This window comes from Emydura macquarii, unplaced genomic scaffold, assembly GCF_026122565.2.
Source record: "Emydura macquarii macquarii isolate MOO-44397 ecotype Brisbane River unplaced genomic scaffold, CSIRO-AGI_Emac_v2 contig_1644, whole genome shotgun sequence".
NCBI lineage: Eukaryota > Metazoa > Chordata > Testudines > Chelidae > Emydura > Emydura macquarii.
In genome coordinates, this window is record NW_027131781.1 from 17,813,391 (window position 1) to 17,840,109 (window position 26,719).

General features: G+C 39.2%; 2 protein-coding genes across 4 annotated transcripts; both read right to left on the bottom strand.

Moving 5' to 3' along the window:
- Positions 1–4,746: 4,746 nt before the first annotated feature.
- On the bottom strand, positions 4,747–8,236 carry CUNH15orf48 (chromosome unknown C15orf48 homolog). Its single transcript, XM_067556122.1, has 5 exons — positions 8,107–8,236; positions 7,899–7,959; positions 7,477–7,565; positions 6,377–6,437; positions 4,747–5,711 (listed from the first exon to the last, which is right to left on the bottom strand). Exons 2-5 carry the CDS (start codon positions 7,941–7,943, stop codon positions 5,643–5,645), a joined length of 264 nt encoding a protein of 87 aa, XP_067412223.1. The 5' UTR covers positions 7,944–7,959; positions 8,107–8,236; the 3' UTR covers positions 4,747–5,642.
- Positions 8,237–9,490: 1,254 nt separating this feature from the next.
- On the bottom strand, positions 9,491–25,960 carry AFG2B (AFG2 AAA ATPase homolog B). 3 transcript variants are annotated; one of them, XR_010921305.1, is made up of 10 exons: positions 24,342–25,960; positions 21,218–21,403; positions 18,338–18,496; positions 17,488–17,697; positions 16,803–17,030; positions 15,471–15,605; positions 14,409–14,534; positions 13,056–13,246; positions 11,305–11,458; positions 9,491–10,806 (listed from the first exon to the last, which is right to left on the bottom strand). XR_010921305.1 is itself a non-coding variant. In XM_067555775.1 (9 exons), the coding sequence occupies exons 1-8, from the start codon at positions 25,416–25,418 to the stop codon at positions 13,091–13,093; spliced, it is 2,277 nt and encodes a 758-aa protein (XP_067411876.1). In that variant the 5' UTR covers positions 25,419–25,960; the 3' UTR covers positions 9,491–10,806; positions 13,056–13,090. The 3 variants fall into 3 exon arrangements, 1 of the variants encoding a protein (XP_067411876.1); XM_067555775.1 differs by lacking the exon at positions 11,305–11,458; XR_010921306.1 differs by lacking the exons at positions 9,491–10,806; positions 11,305–11,458; positions 13,056–13,246 and having other exon boundaries at positions 15,471–15,601.
- Between the last annotated feature and the right edge of the window lie 759 nt (positions 25,961–26,719).

Below are 26,719 nucleotides of genomic sequence, written 5' to 3' on the forward strand. Positions count from 1 at the left end.
AAGCTCTCCCTGTAAGAAGTTTTTCTTTTTAAAAATAGTTTCCCTCCTCCCCATGGGCACTCTCTTTTTAAAATATTAATTGCAAATATAACATTTTGTATGGAAAAACAAGATCCATTGTGTGACTAGCAGTAGCATACACAATAGGTAATGGACTCCAGCTGACATTACTCTGTTAAAGGGCTTACAGTGAAAAAGTACAAGTATAGCATTTTATGGATTGCATTAGTGCTTTCATAAGAAGCCTCAGACTACATAAAAGCCAATGATATCTTCAGGGAGAAGCAATTATAACACTTCTAAAAATGTGTCTAAAATAGTCTGTAGGATCCAGAATTTGTATATAATGTCTGAATGCTGAAGAGCAAGACAGTGTGCAACATGAGAGCTATGTCCTAATTAATTGCATATGTAACTCACTGGTGTGTATTACAAGTCCCTCTCTGAGCTGAGACACAAATGATACGAGTTGTTACAGAGGCCAAATACAAATTCTTGCCTTTTTAGCTCAAGTTGTAGCAGCTTAGGCTTTTAGGCCTGGAGGTCCCTAGTATGTCAGCCAAAATGGCAGCTGTCACCTATAATCAGATGCAAGGCCAAGAAAGAGAAACCTGAAATACACAGAAAATGATTGATATCTACATAGTTTTGGATGAGCACCTACCTATCTGCTGGAAAAAAGAACACAGGAGGTGGTCAAAAACATTACCTGCGAGGAGGAAAAAGATACCTCTGAGGATATTGAAGTCAATGGGACTTAAGCACATGCTTAAAGTTAAATGCCTTCTGTAACTGAGGTTAATGTACCTAGCTGCACTTAGCAACTAGAATCTGGCTTTTAGTTTTCAAAACAGAGTGAAAACATGTTTCCATTGAAGTCAATGGGAAAACTCCCATTAACTTCAATAGGGCTAGGATTTCACCCAAGTACTGTGAATTTTGTATAGAAAATGCAAAAGGGCCAGTGAGATAATCTACAATTGCAGTAATTAATGAAGCAAGCTGTGCAGTGATAAAGGCGAGCCATTTCTGGATGAGAAGATTTCTTGATTATAAATTTCAGAATTCTAATTTAAACTCAGATTTCTAATTAAATTCTAATTTAAACCTCTTTTTCACTCTTATACATTACTGTAAATCAAGAGTACCTCCACTAACATCAATGGAGTTATATTCTTGTAAAGCTGCTGTAATAGACGGGAGAAGAGTCCAGTACCTTTTTCCAAAATACTTCTCTCTCTCTCTCTCTCACACACACACACACGTTAACTTCATTCTGCCAAGATATTTGTCTCTATATTTCTGTGTATCTGCTGAATAGCTCTTAAACTGAAGATGACTTTACCCAATGGTTCCATTTAAGTTGACTAATATGTAAAGAATCATGGAGCCACACCTGTTTTAATCAAGCAGTCTGTTAACATAGTTAAAAATGAAAAAAATATTGAGCAAAGGTTACTTCCTTCTCTCTCTCTCTCTCTGCAGCACGTAGGCAAATGAAACTTCTATAGATCATTAGACTAATCACGTGACATGAGAGTAATAATGCAGTTGCTGTCAACAGGCATAGCAGAAAATGAGGTTTCCAACTTGCTTTTTCCTGCCCTTTATTTTCTCTCTAAATGCCTGGCTCAGTATCTTGCCTTAAGGATGAAATAAAGGACTTGATAATAAAATAAAACGCTGTGTAAGGGCCTGCCCCTGCTTCCATTGACTCAAATTATTAAGGAATCCCCTCTCCACTCTGCAGCTTTTGACTAAGTTTGCAACTGACCACAGGTGTGGCTGGAATGCATGCAGGCCCAGTTCCTCAAAAGGTAGTTAAGTGCCTATCTCCTTTTAAATCAATGGACCTTAGGTACCTAAATACCTTTTGAGAAGCTGGGCCACAGTGTGTCTATTGCAAAGGCCTAGTTCCCTCCCCACCCCTAACCATATTTATGTAATTGATTTGATTGGTCATCCTTCCTCCCAGCAGCACTGAGCACGTTGTATTGATGTGGCTCTGCATGTACTGCTACTCCCGGGGCTGATGCATCTCTGTGTACATACACTCTAGATACACTTGCCTTAACACACCTGGTTAGGTAGCTTACTCTTTAAGACTAACCTGCAGTACAGATTATATTAACTGCAATCCAGATGGTATTTACCATATTTTTAATGCCATTATCCATACCAGAATGTTTATAAGGAAATTGGTATGGAGAGGTCTAAACAATGTTTTTAGGTTGACACAAACAACTCAATTGTCTATTACAGACAACACTCTGTATAACCCCTTAGCCACACTGAAACCTTTCACAGACCACTTCTTCACAGAATAGTTAGTCTCCAGCAGAGAAACTATTGATTTTGACTCTAGGTCAATACAAGGAAGTCTCATAGCTACATTGCTTAATTGGTTTTCAACTTTTACACTTTGTACAAGACTAAGGAAGCCATTAATCCCAAGATTCCTTGATGAGATCTAAGCCTTACTTACATACATAGGCCTGGCTCAGAATTAATATTTTCTTCCCATAAGCCTTATCAGCATAGATTTCATCAAAATTCTGATCTCTGAAATAGCTCTGTGTCACTTTTGCTGTCTTTTCTCTGAAGCTGATATTCAATTACAGCTCCTGATTACCCACCTGACCAATGTTGTGAGCCACATGGGGGACATCAAGACATCAAACCCTCCTAGCACCAGCCTAGCAAGTAATATGGCACATAAACAGTCTGCACCATCAAAAGCTTACTGGTCAACTGACCAGGCATTAGTCATGGCCATTAGCATTCAATTAGTAACCACATGAGGTAATCTCTCACTAGCGTTGTTAATGTTGTACTATGAGAAACAGTAGCAGGATTGTTAACCAATTAGATTATGGCACCGCAAGTCTGGACTCTTGGTTCTAATTCCAAGCACTGCCACCCATTTCCTATGTGACTTCAGGTAGTTCTCATCTGTACCTCAGATTCCCCAGCAGCACAGTCAGTATAATACCTACTTCACATGGGATAATTAAAGCTTAGTTAATATTTGTAAAGTGCTTTTCAATATTCTGGTGAAACATGATATAGCAGTGTAAAGTAAGCTCTTTGGGTCAGGGATGGTCATTCTCTGGAAGTCTGTAGGATGCCTAGCACACGGGAACTCCAGCATAGCTGGGTTTCAGGTGTTACTGCAAAATAAATGTTAAACAATAATATTCAGGATGAAAGGAGCTATGTGGTGATAAAGCTAGCGCTGTCAGTATAGTTTTGGAAACCAGAGATTTGTTTGGTCCTGTGAGGTGGCTGGATTGCTGTGGGTGTTCACATGCTTCCCCCTGACTGAGTTTTACAGCCTTCATCCCCACTTCAGTTTTCTATGTTGCACATTTGACTTTTCCTGTGGAGAAAATGGTACATTAGCTCCAGACTAAATTAAAAATAATCTTGGAATTTTTCATGTTTTCTGGGGTCTTGCCTGCTAATCCTATTACTAGAGAGGGCAAGAGATAGATATGAGGGAATGCCTACACATCAAAATAAGAATGATATAACCCTATGTTTGCTCTTTATATTCCATTATATACTGTCATTACCATACACTTTTTTCCCTAGTATAGAAAGACCCTTCAAGGCAAGATACAGTTTTTACAGAGGAAACAAGTGATTTGAAGACAGACAAATTCACTTATTTACTCAGAGCACTGCACACTTTTGATGACCACATTCTAGTAAAAAATGCAGAAACACTGAGTAAATGTTTTGATTACACAGACTTGTATTTAAAAATGTCTCTCTGTTTAAACAGAAAAAAGCCAATATTCTACAGAGGATTGGAAGCTGATTTTTCGCAGCTGCACAGCTAAGCATTTTCTGTTGTCATTCCTATTTAAATTGTAAGTTTAGCAGAGAAAAAGTTTGTCTGCTTATTCCTCTTGCCCTTACACATGCAAGCTTTTCAGAAGTTAAGGAGGACTGGAGTTACTTCCATCAGTTGTATGCTGCTGAGTCATCCTTACTTGTAAAAAACAAACTTTACTGCTGCATCTGTACACACATGCAGCACAAACCAGCATGGTAACTATTTTCTACTTCTCCAGTATCAAACTTTGAGAACTCTGAAGCCACATTAACTCAAAGTCTAGATATATGGCTTCATTATTTACTTTCAGTTTTATTTGCACTACAGCTGACTAATTTATAGCACTTCACAATTGCTAGCATATGTGGGATTTTTTTTTCTAATTTAGAGAAGTTATTCTTACAGACTGCAAGTCATTCTCCAGTATAGCTCATCTAATAATTCCTGCTTTGCTTTCTACACCCTGACAAACTTGTGATTCCAGAAAATTTTATGCATTTTAGAAACTACAATATAGTTAGAAACAACAGAGTACATGTGATACTGTCTGAAAGGAGGATGCGTAGTGACAAAATTAAATAAAACCTTTCTGGAAGGGATACCCTCTGAGGCGATTATTCCAAAATTTAAAGTACATAACCCCCATTAATACACTCAGAGGAGAATTGCCTATATATCTCTGCAATAACCAATCTTCAGAAAAAATGTAAATTATTAAACAAAAAATGCCTTATTTAGGATCCTACTCCTAATTTAGTCTCTGTTGATTTTCTCTTGGTACATACTATTAAGACTGTCTGCTTTATCTAGAAATCATTTTAAAATGTCTGTTGGGAATCTGCATTGTATGCTTAAAATTGTATGTACAATAAAAAAGGATAACTTATTCTAAAAATTTTAGGTCCATTGCATATTAATCTTTATTTTACTTTAATAACATTTTTCAAAAGGATAAACAGCAGTAACTTACAAATACAAAAGATTTGCTCTTTTTTCACTAGTACTGCAATGCTGATAATTTGTCTTGGGTCCTGATCCTGCAAAGACTTACACATGTGCTTAAATTTTTGCACTGAGTAGTCCCATTGAAGTCAATAGGACAACTAACACTGTGTAAAGTTAAGCACATGTGTAAGTCTTTGTAGGATCGGGACTCACCAAATCCCAACTGGAAGTTTATTTTTTCCCCCTGTACTATGCATAAGTTTTATGACCCCTTATGCTGCCATGTACAAATAGCATCTCAGTACAATTAGCATACATTGCTGAAATATGGTATAAAGAACTAAGAAGCAATAGACCAGAGATCTTATTTTGGAGAGAATCTTTTAAAAGAACAATTAAACACTTTTACACTCATTATGTCCTTGTTCCTGCTCTTACTGAAGTCACAGGAAATTTTGCAAAAATCTAAACATTTAAACAGAAGTGCCCATTTTATTAGAAAAGAAATATAAATTTACAAAATTATAATACATTTTAAGAAAAATAATTCAGCATTCTGAAAAGTTCATATATGAATGAAGGATTTTCCGTCCCATTAATACTCTGAATATTGTATATCAAGTTAAACATGACTTGTTGAAACGAGTACCTGAAACGGATGTTTATTTTTGGACTGTGTGGATATTCTGAGGCAACAACTAAGGCAAAATGAAATTCCTCATCCAGAGTCCAAAAATGTAGGGAGACTCTAAAAATGTAGCAGAAGCATTTCCGCACACTGATTTCAGTAGTCGAGTTTGTGCAGAAATGATTCCACTAGATTCATAGAGTACACTTTTGAGGCAATGGCAACTTGTCACTTCATCATCTTTTTCACCTTCTCCAGCTCCTCTATGGATTTCCATTCCTGATTGATTGATAAAAACTAAGAAATGAAGAGAAAAATACAAAGAGCAAATTATCAAAAACCAAGCAAATAGTTACATTCTCTAAATAGATAGTATATATAAATATATAGGGTTTTTTGCACTATACAGCAATGTATACAATCTGTGTAAGAAGAAAGTCTTCAAATAAATAACTTTACCTTTTCTTTTTACAAGTAAACAGAAGTGCCATTGAAGAATATATTGTTATTAATAATCAAATAAAACAATTAGCATTTCAAATTAAAAACTTCACAATCTATGTACAGTAAACAGTTATACCACTTACAATCAAATTGTACATACTGGGCCTGACTCTTCACATATATCTTAAGACCTTCTTAAGAATGAAGTACTTAATCATAATATTAGGTTATTTGTGATTTTATGAACACACAGGGCTTGACCCAGTATTCCTTGAATATGTAAAACACCCACTGAAATCAGTGTACTGTAGCAGATGAGAGTTGCATTTGCTCAGCACTTTGCAGAATTAGACCAGGAATGGAGATTTGATTGTATTCTGCCATTAACATACTGCTAACTCATACACTTCAAATATATTTATATACATTCATTTCATTTCTAATGAAACAGAATATAATTCATTGGCATTACACTTGACATCAACTCTTTTTATGGATTAAATTATTTTATTCATTACCTTTTGAGACTGGTTAGGATTCACATTTTCCCAAGGTTCTGGATTGCCAGACTTGTTAACACTAAAAAAGAATTATGAAATTCATTATAGGAAAAACAAATACATTGTAGAGCCTGATCTTGCACACCCTAACTCAGCTGAGTAGCCTCACTAGCTTCAGTGTAGCTAGTTTACTCACTTGAGTAAGAACTACTTGCATATATAACGGTTTACAGCATTAGGCCCTTAAACTTGGCAGAGAGGTTTTTATAATTTGTATGGCACCAGACTTGCTGTCGCTGCTTAATAAATAATAATATGTTGTGGTTTAGGTAACAGTTACTGGAATTCTTAGCTTTATGGCTAAGGGCCCAGTCATGCTCTCAGGTCAATTTTAAAACTGCCATGGACTTCAATGTTGGGCCCTGAATTAATAGCCAAACCATTTTAAAGAAAAAAAGTAGTGACTGATAATGGGTATCAAAATACTGCTATCTAGATATGAGCTATAGCAATCTGGTTATTTAACAATCTGATTTAATATCTCAAAGAGGAGGTTATTAATAAAATATCTTGAATGAGCTTATGTGAAATAAACTGAATGTGATGCTAAAGGAAGTGAAGGTTGAGCTTGGGGATTGGCTATTGAAAATGCCATATACTGATCTGTGTACCTCTGTCTCAGAAAGAAAAATGTAAAAAAGATAGATCTGTTGTGAAAAATGATTCAACACATTCCTCTATCTGAAACACATTAAATGCTATTTGAGTACACTATTTAAAACTTTGCACAAGACCATTTTAGCTCTAACTACATGTAAGGTGAAGACAAAACAAAATTTTTATGAGCAACAAATTCAAAATTGAACCCAGTTTGAGGAATAACAGCCTGGAGTACATTCTTTACAAAAATGTAATAGAAGAATTAATGAGCTGAAAGATTAAGAAGTTAAATTCAAAAGCCTCATGAGTTTCAGATCTTTCCTATTCCCCCGCACCCAGCTCCCACTCTGATCCCCTGAAGCCAATGAGGTGATCAGGCAATAAAGTGTATCTGTTTAGCAAAGTAAACTCAGTAATGAGCATATAAATCCAAGCAATATGGAATGGATTATGCTTACATCACATCACTTTTGGTGAATAGGAAATACGCAGAAGCGGTTAGAGCCCCAACTGCTGCAAAACCCACAAAACCAACCAAGGGAATGAGCTGAAAGACAAAAAGTTAGAAGAAAAGGTTTAAAAAACAAGAGGTCTCTCTTGGTGGTCCAAGCACACTGGAGACATGAATTACAAAGTTTAAAGACAGTGAAATCCCTGCAAAGAAAGGAATAAAATATATACAGATCTCATCATATCATTTCCAATGTGTCATCTTCAACTTCTGCACATTCATCATTTATGTTGTAAAGTGCATTTTATTAATCTGGCAAATCTCACATTTTAATGTAACCGCTTCAACATGCACTGGTTCGTAGGACTCTTCATCATTGCCAGAAAGGCAGATTGGATCATTTTAGAACATGCATTGTTGGAAACTTACTTCTTTGTATTTCCTTAGCATTTGGAAAAAGCCCAAGTTGCGCATAGCTGCAGCTGTAGACCTGAAATAAAGGGACCCCAGTTACAATTTCATCACTGAGGCAATTTAGGTACCACACCTAGCAGAGGCTATTACACACTTGCTACATAATCCCCTATCACCCTGCAGGTCACAGCCAGTAATCCGCTACCCCCGATCCTGCATTTACCTGGCCGGGAGGAGAGGGGCAGACACAACCTTGGCTTAAGTTGCAGATTGGGACGTGTCCGGTCTTTTATATAGCACAGCTAACGCCCAAGCAGGCTCCGTTCCGAGTCACGTAGCCCAGCGCAAAGATTGTCCAGACTGATGCACAACTTCCCCTTGCAGGCACCTGTCGTTGCAACAGCCGGCAGCATGAGGCAGCGGCTCCCCCTGCGGGATACGTGGGGACCCGGCCTCAGCAGATGGAGGCAGGCGGAGCACGGGGAGGGACCGGCCGGGGTGGCGTTGGCTGCACGGAATGCAGCAGGGGTGAGGCGGGGTAGGGGACGGGCAGTGCGCGCGCGGGGGAAAGGACTAAGGAAGGGGCTGCCTGGGGGGAAGGGCATGGAGGTGTGTGGAGTGGCGCGTGGGCGCCGCTGGATTCCTGGGGTGATTGGGGGGGTGCGTGTGGGAGGGGCGGATGTGTAGAGGGATGTGCGGCGCGAGCTGGCGGAGAGCGGGGCCTGTTCCCCGCGGCGGGAGTGCTGAGGGGCGGCTCTCGTTCTGCTGCTGACTTGCAGTCGCGGAGCCCCTTTCTCGCACGGTTCCGCCTTCCCCCTGCCCTCCCGGCTCTTCTGGGCTCCTTCCTTTCCCTTGTTGCCGCACAGGCGGCGAACCCCGCCGCCTCTGCCCATCCGCAGTGCTGCGCGGTTTCCCTCGTTACCCTTGCTGGGGCAGCTAGTACTGCACAGGGCGGGGCCGTAGGGGCAAGGCAGCCTGCGGTGACAACCCCCCACCCCCCGCTTGGCCCGCTGCGCGCGAGCCTGTAGTTGCAGGCTCAGTGCCCCCCCCCATAGCTCCTTGCAGCCAGTCGGAAGAAGTGGAGGGAAAGCCCAGCATGCTGCTGGAATTGCAAGCCTTCTTCAGGAGAGTGCCTGGAGTGCTGCTGGGGGGCGGGGCTATAGGGGCATGTCATGGCCCTGTACAGGTACGACTCACACTTCCAAGTATTGGCACCACCTACTGGTCAGGTGGTGGGTGCACGAACATCGAGCACCAGGCCGGTCGGGGTAGGGCGGCTGCAGTTGGTGGAAGTGGATGAGTGAGCGGCTAGGGCTAGTAGAGGAAAATCTGTGGTGGATAGCTCCTAGGGAAAATGAAATAGCTGTGCCTTTAGGCTCAGGCCTGGCTTGAGCAAATATATGTTGGCAGTGACTGGATGTTATTACCCCTTGAGGAGTGTTCACTAACCTAAGTTAAATGAGTTTGGTGGTCTCACTCCTGTCCGCAGTGGATGTGTATCCAGATGACTAAAACCACCCTAAGTAGCAGCATTTGACATACGGGGCCAAAAAGGCCAGGACTGACATAAGTAAAGAAAATTAGTTTCTTGAGGTTTGCAAAGCAGCAAGGATTATTTTACTTGGTCTCCTAACTCACCTCTCTGTCACATCACCATAGGCCGTCCAGCTGAATCCCTAGGGTTTTGGGGACCCCTACTGGGAAATGGTAGTAACAACATTGCTGGATGCCAGCAGCAGTGACACCTTTGGAATACTGGGGTGGCAGCAGCAGAACTATCTAATTATGACAGTAATTTATAATCCACCTCCTTTCCCACATAGCGATGGCTTCCAGTTCATGTCCAGCTTCTCTCATCACTGCAGTTGTCCCCAACTGCCATGGAATCTTCATTTCAAGTCAGTGATCTCACTCCAGCCGTGGTCAAGCGTAATAATGCTTTTTAAAGGACCTTCTTGGGGTCTCGTTACACAGGATAGCAGAAAAGAAATCAATATCCTATTCTGTATTTTAACCTTAGGTTTTGTATTTTACTTTAGTTTCTTCTCACCACCTATAGGGGAACAACTCAATAACTTTAACAGAAACAGAATTACATTTTTAAACATTTTTCCTGACCAGTCAAAGCAGAAACAAAGGGATGCTTGTAAAAATATTGAATTATTCCCTCCCAGCTCTCAGTATGTTTTTAACAAATATTTCCATTTACAATGCAAAAGCATAAAGGATGATGGAATGTGGGAGAAAAATTGGGGATTAACAAAATTCAGACTGCAAAAAGATTGCAAAAAACACCTCTTCCCATAGCACAAATCACTTAAAAGGGTCCAGAGTTACTTTAATATGTATGTGTTTGTGTTGGTATATGCTTTTTTTGTTACTGATCCAACAACAGATGATGTAAAATTCTTTTGAACAAAACAGGTTCCCAAAGTCACAAAAATGTGCAGACCACCAAATGGCAGCTGCATTTCAGTAGTACTATATACCTGTCATAGCCAAAAGTGCTTTGGGCATGTCTGCTGCTAAAAATTCTATATAAATGTAAGTTATATTATACACATATTTGCAGATTGTGAAGAACCGGCCCAGGACTTTAGTTGCTCACAGTTCTCATGATGGACGCAGTCAATAGCACTTAACATACTTTATTCATACAGGTATTTTGTCCTCAGGATTCTCTAAGACTTCACAGTATTTGTTTTTTTGTTTTTGTTTTTTTATTAAATAAAGTTACTCCTGAATATCTTGTATCTAAAAGCCACAAGAGATGTTGAAGGACCTGATAAAAATTAAAAATCCTTAAGTGTTCTGTTGTCTCATTTTATAGATGATTAAAATCGTGATTTATCTGAGCTGCGGACCAAGTAGGCTGTCTTGTAGAGATGCAATTTTTTTTTTGACGGTGACTTCTGCAGATGATCTGGGAAATGAATTAAAGAATGAAAGTAATTCAGTTCAGATAAAGACACTCAAGGTTTTTTCGAGCCATATCTTTAGTCTCCCCAGATTCTAACTGCCACTAATCAGTAGAACGATTTCTGGCACCTTGTTTGTGAGAATGATCTGCATCATGATTACCAGGCTAACTACACCTCATACACTCTGGTCTCTGAGCACACCCCCTCCAGGCGTCATGCAATCACCACTTTCTTGGGATAAAAATCACGTTTCTTCTATTCTGACAGGAGATGCTGGGTGGCAGTTACCTTTGTATCAACTATGATCACCTTAGGAGGTCTGATTTGGGCTGAAACCATGCAGTTCTAGTCTCTTTGGGGAATGACAATGGTAATTAGTGACTAATCAGCTTCCTTGAAGCAAAGTATCATTTACTTAGAACAAAACCATTTCAGATTAAACATATTTGAAAAACAATAAACCAGAATAAAGGCAATGCCTACTTTTCCCTAATACTTACTATTTCATGGATCTGAGAATGCCCAATTCCTTCCAACTCCTTCCTTCCTTGGTTGCTCTATACCAGCTGGTCTGCCTAGGTAGCTGTTCATAAGTTAACTCCTGCCTCCCCATGCTTTTTAACTCTTCAATCTTTTTCATCTCTAGTGCTCACCCTGGCAAAACAAAATTTATAGCACTTCGTAGACTAGATGTAAGATCTCTAAAGCTAACAGCTGGCCTGTACTGTCCTAGTTTGTACCTAGGTATTCTTATCTGGGAAGGCGATGTATTGCAGTTCTGTTCAGTTCCCACTGAATTCAAGCATTACAGACATATATAAAACATTCCATTAAGCCCAATGCAAATTAGCACAATGCATTCACACAGGATAATCTTAACCCAGTACAAAAAAACCTTCCCCTCACTCACCTAGTCACATACAGTGTTCCTACCATTATTGTATCTCAATATTCATAAGATCAAGACACAGCAATTCCTACAGTATTCATAACCTTATCAACTGAGCTATCAATCTGAATTTGGGAGCTGAGAAACAAGAAGAAAGGAGTCCTTATAGGAGTTGAACACACACTGCTTGAAACAAAAGCAAATCTGTGGCAGCCTAATATATTTTACAGCTTTATTCTAAGGGCTCGACAAATTTGCAAATGTACACAAGCCCTAAGAAAGAGACTTTGTCATGCAGGATACAGCTTATTACTGGATAAAGATTTTCTTGGTTTGTGAAAAGCCTGGCTTGCAATGGAGACTAAAGTGTAGACCAAATTAACCTGCTATATGGAAAAGTATGTAGTAGCTACAGGGTGAGGAACCCAAATATTAAGCAAGTCTCTGTCATTCAAGAGAATTTTATATCAATAACAGACCTCAATCAAAAGAACGGGATCTGAAAAATTCAGTACTTTTAAAAGACTGATATTTAATGCAAAAAAGATTTTAACTTTTATTTTTCCTTTAATGTGAACAATTTTTGCAATCTAAAACAAGTAAAATCTTGCTATATTACATGCAAAACCCAGGAAATTGTAATACAATATAAAAAAGCAGCATACACAATAAGATACAAAGCAAGCTGCAGTCCATGGGGGGGGGAAAAAACCCTAAGCTTCAAATGATGATTGCAAATATAGCCTTGTGGAAAAGGTGAACAGCAAGAGAAAGTAATTTGTGCCTCTTTTTATTTCTTTATGAAGTATAAATGTGGCATGAAAGGTTATTTTTTCTAAAATATTTCTTTTCTGCTTGTTTATATTAGATATTTAATTCTTGTCTAGTTTAGACTATACTATGGACCACTGGGAGCTAGGAGGAGGATGACAACATTACAGTACAAAAGTAAAAATCTAACTGAGATAAGTGACTTATTCAGACTGTTTAAAAATTTAATTTTGTTGACACCTACTTAATTCAATCTTCAATTGTTTGGAGAAAATGAATCTTCATTGAAGATTTAATACCCTTGTGCCTTCAGTTAAAGGGAGCTTTCAATATACAGTAGAAATCCTCAAACAAATGCAGGAAGATCATGCTTACTACTTCTAATGAGAAAAAAAAAAACCCAACCAAAAACAGAATGCATGCGCGCACACTCCCTCCCTTTCAATTCTTCTTTCTACATTTTAGAAAGGGAAAGTGGGTACCATAAAACTTTCCCCCCCTTTGTTTGCAGGTCACTTTTAGAAGAATTGTTATACAAAATCATGCATTTATAAAAGAGGATATAATTTAGATTAAAAAAATCCAACCTACCACTTTTTCCATGTCATTCTTCAGATTTTTCTGATTTAAGAGGATACTGTGTGGTTGCTAAATAATTTTTCATAAAAATTTAAATTTGTGAGGGTTAATGACGGTTTTACAGTCTGCAGTGATTTTACAAAATGTTCATGTTTCACACTAGTTGCTTCAAGTCCATTCTCTTGCAATGCCTGCAAAGCAGCCTTAAAGAGAAAAACATGATTTAGAGAATTCAAAAATGTTTTCAGCTGTGTCAGGGGCCCCGAAGCTACAAAAATCAACCTTTTCAAAACTTAAAAATAAAAATGAACATTATGTCAAGTGCTTTGAGACAGCACCATATGATTCAAGATTAAAAACATCAATTGATATACATTAAATAAAGTCAATTTTCTCAGATGATACAAGTGTTCGTTTACCCTCTCTATTCTAAACTCAGTTAATACTGTTTCACTCAGTACATCTAGTTGACTGGGCTACAAGACGTATCCTTGGCCATTTAATTCCTCAGATGTTCTACCTAACTTCCCCCTTCCTATACATTACCTCAAATATTTGTGGACACATCTCCCTTACCGGCCTTTTTCCCCCCCCAATTTGTACATGTTAATTTCAGCAATAAATTCTATGATGTGTAGTACAGGGAGCAATTTATCTGGATTTTAAGTAAGGCTTTGAAAAGAAAGGTAAGGGAATAGGTTTTGGACTAGAGTAGTCCCTTACTCAGCATGCTCATTTCCTTACACTGTGGCTATGTGCCTAAGTTGTTGCTATTAAAGCAGAAATAATTCAAGCTCCATGCTTGCACTATTTAAAAGGTGTTTTTGACAGGAGGAGAGGGACTGGAACAAATATTTCTGTAGGACTGGGGTTACCCTCCTCCTGAAAAATCCAAGGTAGCCAAGTTGCATCATCTGCCTTCTCCATAACATCTCCTGCAGGGAGTTTCCAGGCTCCACAAACTGTCTCTTCTGGGATCTCCACAGCAGCAATTTTGTACCTACTTCAACTTCAGTACTAACAGGTCCCTTATTTACTGGTACAACTCACTCAGCTGGTATAAGATTTGTTCTAAAAAATTTCAAATAAACTAATATTTACACACCATTTCTTGGCTCTTCAAGCCACTGGATAGAGGTGCTAAATATGATTTCATAAGGTATTTTTCACTGCCTCATTAGATCAGTTCTAGTTCACCCAGTTTATATTCAATTTCCTATCTGCTAATTTCCTTATCTTTTTCATTAAAAATTGAGGAAAAATACCAAATGACTTAGAATTTTCTATAATTAGAAATTAGAATTTCCACCTAAAGTATTCACTTACAGCTTACTTCACTGATTAAACCAACAAGAAAACCCTTACCTCCTTGCAGAGATTTTCAATATCAGCTCCAGAGAAGAGTTTGGTTTCAACTGCTAAGTATTCTAATGAAACATCAGAATCTATTGGGATTTTTTCTGTGCAGATTTTCAAAATAGAAAGTCTTCCCTATGATGCAAGCACATTACAAACAAAAAAAGGACAGTCTATTTATGTACTATTTGTTTTATTAACAGCACTCATTTAGGGCCATTTTCTGTCATGTTGGCTAGTACTTTACAAGTATATTAATCTCATTTGTATTAATGGAACCAATCACAGAACAATGAGTTCAGGTGGCAAAATCTGACCCATAGTGTTCTAAACTCAAATATACTAGTAAATATTCTGCTTGTGATAAACAATTGCCAAGAAACAAAAATCCAGTTTACCATAAATATGCAGAATTAAAAAGACTAAATTCAAGAGTAATCATATTGCATTCAAGCTGGACAGAGGAAGAAGAGGGAGACAGAGCTGCTGTTCCAGCTGGTTGATCAGCTGCTCAGCAGTAGGGGGGGGGGGGGGCGCGCGGGGGGTGCTGACAGCTGCTCCAGCTCTGCCCCAGAAAGTCATGGAATCCGTGACCTCATCCTTACTTATACCTTTAACAAATTTTAATCTTTTGGACTGCAATTTTCTATGTTTGCTCTCTGCTTCAGGCTGACTTCTTTTGGAAAGTTTCAGAGAAACGGTTCAGTTTCCAAGAACAAGGCTAAAAATAAAAACTGACTAAAGCACAGGCAATTCTGGCACTTCCTAACTTTTGAGTGCTTGATAACATACTTGCAAAATCAAGCATTCAGAAGTCAGGAAGTGCCAGAATTGCCTGTGCTTTGGTCATAGTGTGCGAAGGGTGTACACTTTTATATACTCAAACTATATTTTATAATTCATGCTGCTTTCATATTTATTTTAAAAGCTAGATGTTTAGTAGTTAATCTTCAGTACAAAGAGCTACCCACTCTTATAAATTATAGTACTAGGCCTCTTTTTGTTATGATATAGTATAATTACAACTCCACATCTCTATTTAAATTTGTGTACAGATTTATAATGCATTACCTTCTGATCTGGAGGTGGAATATAGATGATCTTGTCTAGCCTTCCAGGGCGCAACAAGGCATTATCCAACATGTCTGGTCTATTTGTTGCAGCAACTATCATGACACCTTTATTCAAAATTTCTTGAAACTCTAGCTGAATGAGAGTATATATGCACATTAGATGGGTATACAGTGTTTTATATGTTTTAGGCTACAGGACAAGCATACTTTACAAGTGTTAATTAAAAGAAGAAAAGATGCAATACAGTATCTATATGTGGTCACATTCCTTTTCACTACAAACATTTCTATTTTGTCTAGGCCAATATACCAATATGTAATACAATGAGGAATCAATCAATATCCATTCTGGTAATACATATGAAACTTTCTTGTGGTCAGAGTCTAGCAAGATTGTGTGTCAGATTGAGTGCAGAGATGATATAAAACTGAAGAATTATACAACATTTTCTAGGGTTTATATAACCTTGAAATGATTAAAATGGCAACAAGTAGCAAAAGGTTTATTAAAACATGTATTGTGTGTTCATTGCAGCAACAATAAATCTGACATCAGAAACCAGGAAATCACAGTAATTTACACTGATGAAATATAGCCACTAATGGGGAATAGATGACTATTGGTTATTTACATCATTCCTTAAATGTAATCAGGAAAAAAAAGTTTTAAATAAAATTAAGATTACATGCAATAAATAAAGGTCTTCTTAAGTAGTTAAAAGCAGACTACATGGGGACAGATCAATTGCAATATTAGTAAGTGAAATCATTAATGCTGTTAAAATGCTCTATTGGAAAATTTCAAAGACAAGATTCCTTCTGAAAAAGGCAGAAAATATGCTATCAACAATGGAAACAAAATATGATAACTAAATAACAAGAGGTTAATAATGTATTAAGTCTGTTGCTCTAAGAACTCAGAATGGTGATAGTCTAAACATGTAGGGGGGGAGTAAAAGAGAAATTTTAAAGATACTCAAAGGCAGTGTATCACAAAAATTGAGGGAGAAAAAAATTAGAAGAAAATAAAGGAAATAAAAAAGAATGAGACATATAAGGATAAAATTATGGTGGCAATGGAGGAGGGTTCTCCAATATGCCAGAATGGCAGCAAGGATGTAAACCCACCTCCTTGAAACCTATTTTAACAGCATAGCAGGAGCATGTTAGCCATGTCCAATATTGTATGTAAAAGAAAATAGCAGATACCATCAAGAAGTTGTCAGAGGCAGCAGAAAGGTAATCTTTAAATCTGTGAAAGCCAATGGTTTAAACTTCTGGAGTACTTTAGCAATAAAAACGATACTTCTTCCCATACGAGTGTACATACCTGTCTCTCCTTTTCATTTTGTTCTTGACATTCACCTTCAAGTTGTGCTTCATTTCCTCTTCTCTCTGTGACTTTAAGTCCAACACCATCTAATTCATTAAGCAGGACAGAAAGAACCTTCTCTGGGACACCATGTCCAGTTTTGCAAGATGATCGAGATCCCAGGATAGAATCAATCTCATCCAGGAATACTATTGCTGGAGTATGTGCTCTTGCTTGGCGAAAAACCTTTTATTGGATTCATAAAATAAACTAAAAAAGTTGTAATGCATGTGTAAGTTCTACCATGTCAACTGAAAATACCTGTTATATTTTCTATACTTTTACATAACTAATTCACTTTAAAGAAATATTTACAACACTCAATGGAGACCAGTCTGGTTTACATTTACTGTACAGCAGACTCTAGGTGCCTAACTGAATACAAAGATCAACCAAAGAACAAAAAGCCATAAACAACAAATAGGCTAAAGAAATGAGTTTTAAAGCTCAAAATTAAAATAACTTAGGATCATATCCTCAGCAGATGTAAATGGCAGTAGCCCCACTGAAGTCAACTGAGCTATATCTGTTTAGACCAGACGAGAATCTAGCTTTAATATCTTAAAAAGCAAACACAGGAGGTGATGAATACTTTATACAAAAAATAAGCAAGTCACACACCATACGTGATTAGAAACCAAACCTGAGACAAAATCTTTTCTGAATCTCCAACATAAGGTGAAAAAAGGTCAGCACCACTAACAGAAAGAAAGGAACAATGGCAGTTTGTGGCCACAGCCTTCACCAGTGTAGTTTTGGCACATCCTGGTGGCCCATATAGGAGAATGCCCTTTGGCTGAGACAGTCCCATCCTTACGAAAGCCTGAGGAAATTTCATAGGCCACTCAATACTCTGTAAATACAGAAAGGATGAAACATTTGCAGTGATGTATCTCATAACACATTAGTCAATGAACTATTGGTCACAGTACTGCTCTTTATCTTGCTGTATCATCACAGTTGAGGTCAACGAACACATTCAAATTTGACCCTCTGTTATAAAAGAGATAGGGCAGAAGCTAGGGCATTCTCTGAGGGAGGCACACTGGTTGGCTCTGCAACACACTTCCTCCTTGATCTGAAATAGCTCAAATTTATAGACTTTCAAGGGATGCTGTAAAAGCCATCTATTTAATAGTGCTGTGGCAAAGGGTTGAGGGTAGTTGGAATGAGATAGGTATATGCTGCTGCAATATCTAACATCTACTGGCTGATATGTTAATTTGATATGTTAATAATGCTCCTGGGTGATATTTTGAGATTGTAAATTTAATTACTCACAAGGTATCTAAAGCCTGTGTATAGGCAATTTTAGTTTGATTTAAGAAAATACAAAAACGTGTTATAATATGAAGTAATTAGGAATAAAAGTTTACATATGAATTAAACAGATGCAATTCACATAAGAACACATTTCAAAACTGCAACATACAGAACAGTTTGAGGTAAATGGGAGAAATTATCATTTTGTTAAATGTGTTCTGCACTCTTACCTGTTTTAACTTTAATTTCACATCTTCAAGACCACCAATTTGTTCCCAGGTAACAGGTTTAAAGTCAGTTAGTCCAACACTGCTTCGAAAGGAAGATGGTTGAATCTTTTTAAAAGCTTCATGGAAGTCTGCCATGTTAATCAACACGTGAACTGAATCCTGGAGAAATGCACAAAGAACACACAAAAAAAGGAAAACACTGTTTTTGCCTTTGCATCATTAATAATTTATTTAGCTCCATTAGATGGAGACAGCATTTTGCCATAGGTCGAACGTAAGTGACAAAGAGGAGAATCCCTGTCCTAAGGAGTTTATGTACAACAGACACAAAACAAAGATGTAATCAACAAAGTAATGTACATTAATTGTGGCTGGATACATTTTTTGTTATGGCACAGGGCTGAGTACTTCTGTAGGAAACTGATGTTTGAGATATCATCTTTGCTTTTCTCCTGAATTTCCTTTAGTTCTGCTGTATGGGACCCTAGTGATGGAAATGGTTAATAAACCAAGGGTTTAGGACCACTAACACACAGGATTCCTAGATCTCTCTCAAATATATGAGAGAAATGTCCACATTTACTCATGAATTCTGCTGTATTTACTGGAACAGATACATTTAGAACAAATGCACGGGCTAAAGGCACTAACATAACCCAGTCACTGTCCAACATTAAAAAGTGTTAAATAACGTCTGGGGTTTGGTATACAGAGACCTCAGCTGGCTTAGTACCATGGCGCATACTCCATTAAAAATCCTTTTAACCTTTTATTAAAGATAAAGAAGGAAAAACAGTTAAAGCATTTGAAATGAAAACTATGATGTAAGGCTTTCATTTTAACAGTGTCTCTTGCTCCCTTTAGCTGGAGAAAGTCTTCAGACAGAAAACCCCCTTTTTTGACAGTCTTTTAGATGATATCAAAGATGCTAATAACTGTCCTTTTGGGGGAATAGAGAAGTTATTGGGATGGGCTGGAACTGCTGTTGTTGAAGTTGGATCCCACTGCATCCCACATGATGTTTGGGTGAGGATGCTAGCCATTACAAGTGAAGCTTGTTCCAGTAACTAATGTTTCCTCACAAAAGCTCTTTCTTTAAGGACACACAAAGGAACAGGTGCGTAGAATAGCTCATCCCCTCATTACTTTGTTCACCAATTATACCTAGTTTCTGACACACCAATTTTGGTCCATTGATTTCTGATTCCACACTTTTCTTGTTTACCAAACATGATCTTAACATAGTCCTTGAGTTTTATCAGTAGGCCTTTTTGTTTGGACTAATTCAGTCTGTTTTCATGTTCATACTTTTTCCCATCAACATTGGAAGCTACTGTGACATCTTATGAATTTTCATGTACTTTTTATAGTTAAGCTCACAATTAGGGTAAATTTGTAGGCCCAATTATTACAACATATCCCCTCACCTCTCACATTCTATAGAATACAGGCTTGCAAAAATGTTGGATTATGGACCTATTTTTCATCCTCAACTCATGCTAGATTTCATCGGAGGCCAGGCTGACCCCTGGAATTGTTCAATGCTCTGTGTACTCATTTAGTCTACATTAGCAAACTTTGTAGCCATAATTTACCCACGATGCAAATGATACCTGAGGTAGAAGCTTTAAGGTAGACAGGACTCAGGTGTTTCCTATCATATCATCTAAAATGCCCCACCTGCGTCCTGTCTACCCTACCAGCAGTTTCCACTGTTGCTACCATCTGTGGTGACATATGGTTAACCAAGTTTGTTAGTATAGACACAGCTCTACAGACACAGCATGAATCTGAGTGGCACTGTATTCTCTACATCTAGGTATCAATCATAGTGGAGAAATTCAGCACAGTGCTAAAAACCCCACTGTTGGGGGGCTGATGGACCTTCTTCCTTCCCTCCAGTGGAGTGTCTCCTGCAGCCTGCCAAGCTGCCCCCCACCCCCAGGTTTGTTGAAGTCTACAGATTTCATAATAAAATGTAATAAGTTGCACTTTGCAGTGTACATATCACAGAGGGAAGCCATTTGATTTATTTTTTTCTTTGTCCATCTTTTGGTAGAATGGCTGCTTCTGTCTGGGCTAAATTTTATTTTAATTATCGTTTTCAATTTTTTACAGGATCCATGGTGATGGAGGTTCTATAAATAAAATGTTCTCATGGGAACATCTGGGGGACTCCAGCATTTCCCATAGTTCCTATGATTCCAGAGATATTTTGGATGTGGATCTTATAGAAACATGCCTTGACTTATTTTCTGCCCCTCCACTCCACCTTGATGAACAAGGGAGCACTGCAAGCCTTTTCTCCCCTTCTCCTAGCAGTCAGGAATGAGGGGAAGAAAGATTAACAAATAATGTTTCCCTGAGATCCATATCTGCGACATCTCAAATATTACAGCTGGATGATGGGGAATTGTAACTGTTCTCTTCTGGCCAAGATGTTCATGTTACATTAGACATGCAATATAAGTCTATCGGTGCAAACCACAATACAAACAACTATATGGTACAAACTACATTAATAAACAGAATTTTATGTAAGTTGCCTGTAGCTTATAGAATAGACCCATAGGTGGAAAAAAAATGACTAGAATTTCTTCAATTAAACTTATATTTTCTGCTTTGCACAACACTAAAAAGTTCATGGACAGAATAAAGATATTCCACATCACCTTTCCACTCAAGGAGATGGCAGTCACTTGGGGACTGGATTAGAAGACAACAGCAAAGCTGTATAATTACATCTATAACAGGTTTGCTAGCTTACTTTGAGTATTCTCATCCCTGAATTATTCATCATTTCACATATTAAAGTAGACTGATATTAGTGGGGAAAAGGTGATGTGAAGGAATTCTTTCTGGTTTAATCTGACTCCTTACCAAACAGCTGTGGAGGACTGCCTGCATAGCAGCTTCTCTGCAGAGTGCTGTAAGATCAGCTCCAACATATCCAACTGTCATTTCTGCTAGGTTAATCAAATCAACATCAGTGGAAATAGGCATATTAGAAGTAATCAGCTGTAGAATAGACCTCCTCTGTTTAAGCGTAGGTGTCCCAATGACAATCTAAAACAAATACAATACATGAAAATTTTTAAGTGTTTTGCTATATTCCTCTCATTCTGTAGTCCTAGACAAGTCACTCACGTTATCTGTATCTTAGACAAATTCTCCTCTTTTTACACTGTTTCATAAGGGACAAATTAACGGCTCTAAGATGCTTTGAAAATATAAACCACTATACAAGTGACATATTTAAGTACATTTCATTTACCCTTATTTAATTTTCCAGGTTAGTAGCATTTCAATGAATAGTCGTTTTATAAAAGAATGCCACCTAGTGTCTAAGAAGTCATATTTTAAAGGGAGATTTAATAATGAAATAATCACTTCCTTGCAACATAACATGAGGCTAGTGATAACACACTTTTCTATTTAAAAACTGCAATACAGGATGCAAGTCAGATAGAAAAACTCCATGGAGAATGATTACTCTATGCCTTGTAAAATAAAGCTAATCTCTATACAATTAAGTAACACATGGAATAAACGAGAGAATATGACTGCAAAAAATACAATTCAGTAGCCTCAAAAAGGACCAACAGTACTGTAAGTATAAAATAAACTGCTAAATACTGAAAACCTGCTAAAATATAACCAATTAAAATTGTGTATTTCAGTTGTTAATAATACACTCAAATCCTGAAAATTTAGATAAAAGAGTGAATGCAATACAAAAGAAATTCTCTTATTTGGACTGACTGGGATACCCTTGTGAGTTACTGATTTTAGGCCATGATCCTGGAATACGCCCTGGCATCGAATTTGTTGCAGGTTCAAGGTTTTAGTGAATACATAGACAGACAATAAAGAAAACAAGGATGCATCACTTTGCTGTTGTATTTTTTGTCAATTTATTTTCACAAATGTCGTTTAGTATTTCATGTATGAAATAAATCATAAGACACTAGCAAAGGTGGCATATTTTGCAAAAATAATGAAGTTAGCACATTCATTAAAATAAGCTTTCGCTACAGCACTCTATAAAATCTTTCCTGAGAGGAGCAGAGTGTGTCAATTTTGTGTATGAATTATAAAGTTTGCAGGTAGTTGAAGTGTGAATTAGCATGGTTCTACTTGTTCTTAGAAGATTTTAGAATTACGAGATATAAGTGTCACTAATTTATGCACAATCCAAAGAGTCCCTAGAATGTACTACTTTTAATTTTTAAAAGGAGATTTAGTCCTTATAAAAGCTGCCACATTAGACAAGACCAACATCTGTCACTTTAATACATTATTGCTAATACTGTCCACCTTTGTTATCACCAGCTTAGCTCATTTCTCTCAGGCCAGGTCTACACTAGTAAAGTTTTGTTGATACAACTCCTAGTGCAGATACAATTTATATTGGCAATCAAAGTGCTTTTGCAGTAGAATTTATAAAATTCGGCAAGCAAAATGATGAATACGAGCAGAAGTGCTTTTATGCTGGTGTAACTGCATCTATACTAGGGCTTTTGCCAGTACAGAAATGTTGTGAAAATAATTCAGAACCCTAACCAATTTTGTTATAATGGCTGAAGTTTTGAGTGTTGACCTAGCCTCAGTTAAATAGGTTTTATTTGTGTGGCATCTACTAATTCTCCAGCTGTCCATTGAGACTTCCTGGAAAAGTAGGGTATAGATTCATAGATTATAAGGCCACTGTGATCATATAGTCTGATCTCCTGTATAACATAGGCTTCTTATAGGACTTCTCTGAATTAATTCCTGTTTGAACTGAAGCATCTTTTAGAAAAACATCCATTCTTGATTCAAAAATTTCCAGTGGCAAAGAATCCACCACAATCCTTGGTAACTTGTTCCAATGGTTAATTACCCTCACTATTAAAAATGTATGCCTTATTTCCAGTTAAAGTCAATTTCCAGTCACTGAATCATGTTATACCCTTACCTCCAAGACTAAAGTGCTCATTATTGATTATTATTATTATAGATACTTATAGATAGCAACCACACCTTAACTTTCTCTTTGTTAAGCTAAGTAGACGAGCTCCTGGACTATCACTAAAAGACATATTTTCCAATCCTTTAATCATTCTTGTAGTGCTTTTCTGACTCTTCCCAATTTATCAGTATCTTTCTTGAATTGTGGAAACCAGAACTACGGTATTCCACAAGCAGTTGCACCAGTGCCAAATACAGAAACAACAACTTCCCTATTCCTACTCAATATTCCCATTGATACATCCAAGGATTGCATTATCTCTTTTGGCCAGTGTCACACTGGGAGTATGTGTTCAGTTGATTATCTACCAAGACCCTCAAGTCTTTTTCAACCACTGCTTCCAAGATAGGGTCCCCCATCCTGTAAACATGACACACATTCCTTATTTCTAGATATATAATTTTACATTGGGCTTATTAAAAAACTTATATTGCTTGCCTGTGTCCCTTTTACCATGAGATCCAGAACAATGACCTGTCCCCCTTCATTATTACCATTCTCTCAATCTTTGTGTCAGCTGCAAACTATCAGTGATGATGTGAACTAAACCGTGAGACCCCACTAGAAACACACCCAATCGACTATGATTCCCCATTTACAGGTCTCATAATGTAATTGTCAGTTAGTCAGTTTAAGCCATTTAATGTGTGCCATGTTAATTTTGTATCATTCTAGTTTAATTAAATGTTGTGTAGTACAGTTAATGCCTTACGTCAGTCAAAGTACAGATTTACTATACAAACCTTTAAAAATAAATGATGTAAAATCCAAGCAGTGGAAAAAACCCTCCAACAAAAGCAACAAAAAGGTAAGTTTTTCTTCTCCTTTGTAGTTTACTGATCTACAGCAAGAAATAGGGCATTAAATCCAATCACCTGGTGTGACACTGCAGAACACTAATACTAGGCCCTTCTTTGCTGATTTTTCAATAGAAAAAATGACAAATGTTATTGAAGTGTCAAAAACAAAACATGACAAACAGGTTATCCTCACCTCTCGGTCAAATCGACCATGTCTCCTCAGTGCAGGATCTAAAGCATCGGGTCTGTTTGTTGCTGCCATGATGACCATCTCATTTTCACTGCCTATGCCATCCATAAGAGTTAACAATTGAGCAACAATACGATTTTCAGGGATGCTGTTTGAACTTCCCCTTTTAGGGCACAAAGAGTCAATTTCATCAATAAAGAGAATGGTTGGCCCTTCACAGGACAATTCCCTGCCTTGTTCAAAAATTCTTCGCAAATTCTCTTCACTTTCTCCAGGCCTTGAGCCATATATAGCTGGACCACTAATGCAAAGCACATATGCGCCCACTTCCCTTGCAACTGCCTTTACAAGAAGAGTCTTCCCCACACCTGGAGGGCCCACCAAAAGTACTCCATTAGGGACTGAAAGACCCAACTTCTTGAAGCTTTTGGGAAAATGGAAAGGCAAAACAATTATCTCCTTCAAAAAGCTGCCCAAATCATCCATTCCTGCAACTGAAATGTTTGCTGTGTCCTTTGACAAGTGCCTGTACCATTCTAAAGAGACTACTTCTTTAATGTATATATTTGTTTTTGGGGATATCAAGCCAGCTTGTTCTGTCAAAGGATCCATAGACAGTATTTCAACACATACCACTGGATTTCCAGGAATCGGGACAGCAGTAACAACATAGTCAAGAGAAACATACACATTTCTCAGCAGCTCTTTGACTACCTCCTGCAGCGTTGCTTCCGAGGTGGATTTTTTCACTGTAAGGTTCTTACTGACCACTTTCACTGTTACTTTTCTCAACCGCTGACAGGCCAAAAGCTTCAAGTGGCTGACACTCAGGGTGAGACCTTTCAACTTACTTGCAGCTAAACCTGACGTTTTGCATTTCAGATCAAGCTGCAGATAACCATCAGCCAAATCGTTTCTGGGCCAGGCTGTGCACAAACAGCAGCCACCAGGAACCGTGATCCTAAGTGGGGACCCGAGTCTGGCTCCCAGGGAGGAGAACGCGGCAGGTCCCACCCTGCATCTTTGCGTGCCTCGGTCTCCTTGGTCTCGGGGGAGCAGTTTTAGTACAGCAGCCGCCATAGCCGATATTGCCTAGCGGTGACGGTGCCAAGCCTCGCGCAGCAACGTGATACCCCCTGGCCAGCAGCGTGCCACCGACGGAAGGGCGAGGACCTTACGTGTGTGTGGCACCCTTCGGTCCAGGGCTCTCGCTCTCTCACGCGACCCCTCACCCACCTTCGCGGGCCAGCGGGGATCTAGCCGAGGGGCATCCCCTCACGGAGGCTGCACTAGGATTTTCCTCGTCACATACAGGGTAGCCCCAGCCACGTACAGGCGGCAGCTCGTTGCCTCCAGGCCGGCCCCTCCCTCTAGTACAACCCCAAGAGGAGAGCGGGGGGGGGGGGCGCTCACAGGCGGGAATGGAAGAGGTGGGTGAGCTCTCGAGTACCCCACAGACCCGGGCACGAGGGGAGCAGGGGCCGGAACCGCAGGGCAGCCGGACTCCGGAGTCGAGCAGCTGAGCGAGTCTCTGACTCTCAGGTCATGAAAAAACGAGCCTCCAGCGGCGCTCACCAGTCACCATCAGCGTGTGTCAATCACGCGCCACGCGAGAATCGACTTCTTCCGTTGAACGCATGCGCGTAGTAATGTCATCGTCGTATTCTGCGTCACCGGCTCGCGCACGCGCCGCCCCTCAGTCCCGCCCCGCTGGGGGTCCGCAGCTGCGCACTTGAGCTGGGAGCCTGGGGGTTGCCTCTGCTGTCGTTTAACGCTCCTGCCGCCAGGGCTTCATGCTCCTGCTTCTAACTTAAGGCAGCTAAGGGGACTTGCGCCCCACCCCCGCTCTCCTATTGGCCAGTAAGAGCCCTTCTCCCCTCCCCCCCAACACCTCTGTTGAGAGCCCCGCCCAGTGAGAGATGGCTGCGGCTCCCGCCCCCGTCCCCTCCTCCGGGCGCCTGGGGACTGAAACCGCCTCAAATCCAGTGACCCGCCTCCCTCAAAAGCCCTCCCCGCTTGTGCGGATCCTGTGCCCAAAGAGCGCCCTCGTGGAGGAATTCATCCCACTGCTCCCGCTCCCCTCCAGTCCCGTCTCAGGGAGGAAGTGCTTCCCCCGCCAGTGCTCGGCGGGGTTCTTTGTGCCTCAATCACGCTCCCCTGGAGTTAGACCTCACCGGCTTCCAATGCCTCCTCAGTCCACTCCCCCGGCACCAGCACCTTCGCTCACGGTTTATCTCTGGGGCAGAGCAGCTTTAGTTCTCGCTTCAGGGAAGTGGGGAGCCCCAGGGATGTCTAGAAGCTGTAGATAGAGGTAACTAGCACCTCATAACCAATTCAGCTGCTGAAAATGCTAAGTACTTGACATATGTATTAAAGAGGAG

Coding starts and splice junctions, on each gene's coding strand:
- CUNH15orf48 (XM_067556122.1), bottom strand. CDS start 7,943: ATGCGCAACTTGGGCTTTTTCCAAATGCTAAGGAAATACAAAGAA. Junction 7,566..7,898: donor TGCTAAGGAAATACAAAGAA/GTAAGTTTCCAA, acceptor TTTGTCTTTCAG/CTCATTCCCTTGGTTGGTTT. Junction 6,438..7,476: donor TTCACCAAAAGTGATGTGAT/GTAAGCATAATC, acceptor ATTCTTTTTTAG/TGTTAACAAGTCTGGCAATC.
- AFG2B (XM_067555775.1), bottom strand. CDS start 25,418: ATGGCGGCTGCTGTACTAAAACTGCTCCCCCGAGACCAAGGAGACCGA. Junction 21,404..24,341: donor ATGGTCGATTTGACCGAGAG/GTGAGGATAACC, acceptor TATTTGTTTTAG/ATTGTCATTGGGACACCTAC. Junction 15,606..16,802: donor AAAATGAAAAGGAGAGACAG/GTATGTACACTC, acceptor ACTCTCATTCAG/CTAGAGTTTCAAGAAATTTT.